Raw genomic sequence first — 5,519 nt, 5'->3', positions numbered from 1 at the left:
GCGAGCGCTGCTCGCCGGGCTCTGGCCAAAGAGGCACCGCGGCCAGGACGCTCGACGGCGGCGCGCTCACCCGCTCTCTGCTCGCTCTCGTCGCCGTTTCCCGCTCGACTCGCTCGGTTGCCGCTGTCGCTGCGTTGAGGAGAGAGGCGAAGAGAGAGAAAGAGCAGAGCCGAATGATGCTAGGGTTTTCAAGGGAGCTGCTGTGGTCGGCGTTTTGATCCTACGACGCGCACGAACGGCCGTCGGATCGGCGCGGACGACCGAGATTGATCCGGCCGTTTCGTGGCCCAGGCGGGCGCGCGTGGCCCAGGCGGGCGCGCGTGGCCGCGCGGCTTTACCGGCCCAGGCCCAGGTTGCGGCCTGGGTGCGGGCAGCGCGCGTGGAAGAGAGGCAGGCTGGGCCGAATGAACAGTGATGAATTGAAACAGTTTTTTTTTCTTTTTCTAGTAAATGTTTATTTCCTGGAAAATAGATAAATGGCTTAAAGAAAATAGAAAAGAGAATTTTCATGTGGGTAAAATTCACAAAATAGAGATTATTTTTCCGTTGCGTATTTAAAGATGTTATTTTCATTATTAAATTCGAACCAACGGGAGAATTTAATTTTGAAATTGGATATGTTTTAATTGATTATAATATTATTATTATTCTGACTAATGTTGATTAATGGCAATATTATAATGAGTTTTTTGTCATGCATTAATTCTATTTCTGTCCAACGGTGATGTAGATTTAATGTATAAACAGTTGTATGTTTTAATTTTGACCAATGTTGGAATCAAAGCATACAATTGTTATCATTATTTATGTTCTCACACTATATGAATTGTGTTTTTAGGTGGATACAACTTGATGGGTTGTATCAAAGAGATCCCCACTCTCAAAGGTGATAACTATACGGAGTGAAAGAAAAAGATTGATCTAGCCTTCATCTTGGCTAAGGTGGACTAGGTAGTCACTTCACCGTGTCCCACAGAGCCTGTGGCACCGGTGAGAGAGACAAACGAGGTTGATGCTGCTTGGGCAACAAAAGAGAGGGATTTTGCATCCCAAAGAATGTCCTATGACCTTGAGCATAGGAAGTGGGTCACTGCCAACAAGAATTGTTTGGCTATAATAAAGAACACGATTGAGTCTGTAATTGTGGGCTCAATCCTAGAGTATGACACCGTCACCGAGTACCTCGAAAGAATAAAGAGTTAGTTCACTGGCTCTTCAAAGATATATGCTATCCAGCTGATAAAGCAGCTGGTGACAGAGAGGTACTTAGGTAATGATGCCATAAGAGAGCACATACTAAGGATGAGCAATTTGGCATCTAAGCTAAAACCTATGGATCCGGCTCTCAAGGAAGAGTTCATTATCCATCTGATTTTGCTTCCTTGCCAAAAGAGTTTGACACTTTTGTTGTCAACTATAACATACAGCCCGAGAAATGAGACATAGAGAGGCTCATGGCTATGTGTGTGCAAGAGGATGAGAGAATGAAAGCTGTCAATGGTGGCTCTATCAATTATCTGAAAGATAACAAGAAAAAAAATACTAATGCTAACTTCTGCCTAAAGTCAAAGGAAAAGGGTGAAAGATCCTTATGTGGTTTTGGTAATTGAGTGACAACCTAGGTGGACTAATTGTGTTTATGTGAGATACACAGGTAGTTAGTCCACAGGTATATGTGTGTGAGCAACATATGTCATGAAGGTGAAAATGGCTTGGAGATGTTGCAAAGCTCACACATGTGAAGATGAAGGAGCTCATTGCACATGAGACATGACATTGAGTCATGTGATCAAGGTGGAGAAGATCAAGACAAGACTTGGCTTGATAGACCGGTTGCAAGCGTGAAGGGCAAGTCGGAGGCTTTGGAGCGATGGACCGCGTGGTGGTGAAGCTTGAGCAAGACTTGGCGCCGATGGACGAAGGCAATGGTGAAAAGCAAGTGATGTCAAGATCGATGAATCAATATGATCACGTGATGATATGAAGTGGATCATATCATTGTTGATCATGTTGGTTCATGTGTTGCATCAACATTAGAGGAGATGGAATGGAATACGCAAGGCAAAGGTATAACCTAGGGCATTTTATTTCACCGGTCATAGGTGCGTAGAGAAGTTGATGACCGGGTTTAGGATAGATGGCTGTACTATCAAGAGGGGCAAACTTGTTTGCATATCAGTCATCTAATGCCGCTCGAGTGATCTAACTTTGTATTGTCGCTAGGATTGAGTGGCGTGGCAAGTTGAGTGGCTAATCCTTTGGAAAATGATTGTGAAAAGCTAACACACATACACATGATGGTGTACACTTAGTGGTGTTGGCACATTTACAAAGGAGATGAAGTTGGAATTGATGTGGATCAACTCGGTGAAGAAACGGAGATGAGAAAGGTCCCACAGAGTGGACCGGACCCTGGTCACGCAGTGATCGGACGCTGAGGCTCAACGTCCGGTCAGTAGTGGTAGTCAGCGTGTAGCGTCGGTCTGTCGACCGGACGCTGGCTCTGAAAGTGACCGGACTAAGTGACGGGAAGCCACTAGCTGCGCCGCCACCGGACTCCACTGCCTTCACCACCGGTTGCCACCGCGCATCACCGACGCCGTCTTCACCGACCGTCGCTGCCCTAGCGCAGACTACATCAACGAACGCGATGGCGTCCACTGAACCCACACTCTGCGGTGTCAGGTTCAACACCTTCTCTATTCCCTCTCTGTCTTTCTTGTTCTACATCTATTAGGACAAACTGCGTCCTTTATCCCATATAAAATCACTCTACCGGCTAGATCAATGATCCTAGTGATCCTCCCGCGTTAACAATACAAGTTTGTATGAGACACTGAGTGTGGCCCCTACCAACAAATATTAACGGCCTTGTGACAAGTAGCAACGGCCAACGGGAAGAGATAAGGCTGTTGGCACCAACAGAGGCTGGCGTGCGCCGTGCAGCGTGCACGCTTGGACGATGCCGCTCCAGCATGGCCCTCGAGTGGGAGTGGCAGCAGCCGCCGGTGCTGCTCGTCCCCGCAGTCTCCCCGGCCGACCTACTAGCCTCCCGTGCCGCGGCAGCAGGAGCAGGACGAGGGCGCTGGTTCTAGTAGCCGCAACGACAAGAGAAGGGGCGAAGACGGCGGCGGACGTGGTGAGGGAGTTCTACGACGGCGTGAACCGGCGGGACCTGGCGGCGGTGGAGCCGCTCATCGCGGAGGGCTGCGTGTACGAGGACCTGGTGTTCCCGCGGCCCTTCGTGGGGCGGGAGCGGATCATCGGCTTCTTCGGCGAGTTCATGGGGACCATCAGCCCCGACCTCCAGTTCGTCATCGACGACATCTCCGCCGACGACTCCGCCGCCGTCGGGGTCACCTGGCACCTGGAGTGGAGGGGGAGGCCGTTTCCGTTCAGCAGGGGATGCAGCTTCTACCGCTTGCTCGCCTCGGAGTCGGAGCAGCGGCCGCTGCAGATTGTGTACGAACAACAGCTTCATCTATCTGCTCTCCTCTCATTTTGCAGTACTGAATTGTTCACTCACCCAACTTCTAGATTCAAATCCATATTGACATGGTGGATTCATCGATCAGGTATGGCCGAGACTGCGTGGAGCCTGCCGCCAAGCCCGGGGATTTGGCACTGGTACGTAAAACTCGGGCATTGACTGTTCTTACGCACATGTTTGACAGTTTGCGGCAGCAATTCTGCAATTGCATCATCGCTCAGCTTGTGTATTCAGTAGTACGTATCATGGTGGCGCTAGGCATGAAAGTTTTCGTTGCAGGTAATCATCAGGGGAGTGACATGGATCCTTGAACGATTTCCGAGCCTTGCAAGCAGGCTCTGATGACCTTGTGAACACGACGCGAAGGCGCCGACCTAGCTACAGGCTACGCTACGCAGCTTGCTCGAAAGTCAGTGAGAGCAAGCGTGTGTAGTGTTGAGTTGCCCTCAGTTCCAAATTATATAAGACGTGTTGTTTTTCTACATACGTTATTTTAGCTGGGTATCTAGACATACCGTATAACTAAGTGCATAGAAAAAGCTAAGTTAAATCATCTTGTAATTTTGGATGGAGTAATATTTATAGATTATATAGATGTCAGGGTTCCACTATCATTTGTATTTTTTTATAAAAAAAATGGCTATTGACTCCTCCAACTTGTGAGCAGTGACGACCTAGGTTTTTACCTCTGGGTATGCGCAGCAAAAAAAAAATTCTTATGCAATTCGATGAAAATTTTCTTTTTTATTTTTTTTACATTGAAAATTTCTACCTATCTCTATGACTGACGGACCCCAGGATATGCGATGGCCCATCCTGCATACCGTGTGGATCCGTCCCTGTGAGCAATGTTGAATAATGGATAGATCATATACGAGCATCTCCGAGAGATCCCTTAAAAGTTAACCCTTAAAATTTATTATTGGAGGCCCTCTTAAATCAATTATACCCTAAAATCAGTTTCGTCCATAGCAGCTCCCTAATATTTCCACCCCCAATAGTGACACGTCATTAGTTAGTTGGATCTTGGGACCTTTTCCGTCCGCTCGTTCCTTTCTGTTGGTATATACGGTCATCCTATTCGCTTGTTGGTTTCAGTCAGATTTATTCAACCAGTCAATAGTATTTTTCTCTCACAAAAAACCAGCACCAGTCAGTCCAAACCAACACCAGCACCCACCAACGAACAAGGTGGATGACTTCAGGCCTGCAAGCAACACACGTACATGGGCAGGCTGGTCTCCAGAATGCTAGCGCACCTCCTCTTGTCGAATAGTACACGGAGGCAGGCATCAAGCAAGCAGCCAGAGAGGGAGACGGACAGGGACAGGGACAGACAATGAATGTCTATTCGCTTGGTCGTAAACGATCGTAAACTATAAATCAGAATAATATTTTCTCTTACATCAAACTAACCAACAATAATAATCCACGATCGTTTCGACCGAAACGAACAGACCGATAACGGTGGCTGAGAAGGCAGTACTATAACTGGTACCATCAGCAGCATCAGAGAAAAGCAGGAGTAGTACCAGCAGCACTATTGGGGGCGTGCCTTCCTTCTGGAGAGACACGGGGTGTACGCTCGTTTTTCCAGAGCGACTAAATATTAGGAGAAGTCGTGGATGTCGGACCCATGTTTTACAGCTAATCACGCAAATATTAATTTTGGAGGTGTTATTAGCCTTCTCTTGGAGATGCTCTAACGGGTTAAAACGGATGGAATAAATCACATTCCATTTTCTACTGTTGTTCCACTCGCTTATGCATTTACGTAAAAGAATGAGAACAGGACGGGAACGGGATAGTGGATTTTTGGTCTGTTTTTGCGGCATTCTGTTTTTTTTCCGGCATAAATAAAAAAAAAACTCGACCGAGGAGTTAAGACCACCCCGCATCATTACAAATAAGAAGAAAGACCTTCTCACCTGACCGAGAAAACCCCCAAACCTCCGCCCCCACCCTTACACAGTGGCTTTCCATCGCCTAAGTGAGAATTAGGCCGGTGCTCCCCAGTGCTTTGGTTATG

The 5,519-nt window shown here is 47.6% G+C and overlaps 1 protein-coding gene across 2 annotated transcripts; it reads left to right on the top strand.

The window, feature by feature from the left end:
• Positions 1-666: 666 nt before the first annotated feature.
• On the top strand, positions 667-4,104 carry LOC136457968 (uncharacterized). 2 transcript variants are annotated; one of them, XM_066457987.1, is made up of 3 exons: positions 1,513-3,462; positions 3,576-3,627; positions 3,770-4,104. In XM_066457987.1, exons 1-3 carry the CDS (start codon positions 2,963-2,965, stop codon positions 3,830-3,832), a joined length of 615 nt encoding a protein of 204 aa, XP_066314084.1. In that variant the 5' UTR covers positions 1,513-2,962; the 3' UTR covers positions 3,833-4,104. The 2 variants fall into 2 exon arrangements, with proteins under 2 accessions (XP_066314083.1, XP_066314084.1); XM_066457986.1 differs by having other exon boundaries at positions 667-3,462; positions 3,576-4,104.
• Positions 4,105-5,519: the final 1,415 nt, after the last annotated feature.

Source organism: Miscanthus floridulus, chromosome 6 (genome assembly GCF_019320115.1).
Source record: "Miscanthus floridulus cultivar M001 chromosome 6, ASM1932011v1, whole genome shotgun sequence".
NCBI lineage: Eukaryota > Viridiplantae > Streptophyta > Magnoliopsida > Poales > Poaceae > Miscanthus > Miscanthus floridulus.
The sequence above is the reverse complement of the archived record's forward strand: the minus strand, read 5'-3'. Positions and strand labels throughout refer to the sequence as shown.

Coding starts and splice junctions, on each gene's coding strand:
- LOC136457968 (XM_066457986.1), top strand. CDS start 2,963: ATGCCGCTCCAGCATGGCCCTCGAGTGGGAGTGGCAGCAGCCGCCGGT. Junction 3,463..3,575: donor CAGCGGCCGCTGCAGATTGT/GTACGAACAACA, acceptor TTCATCGATCAG/GTATGGCCGAGACTGCGTGG.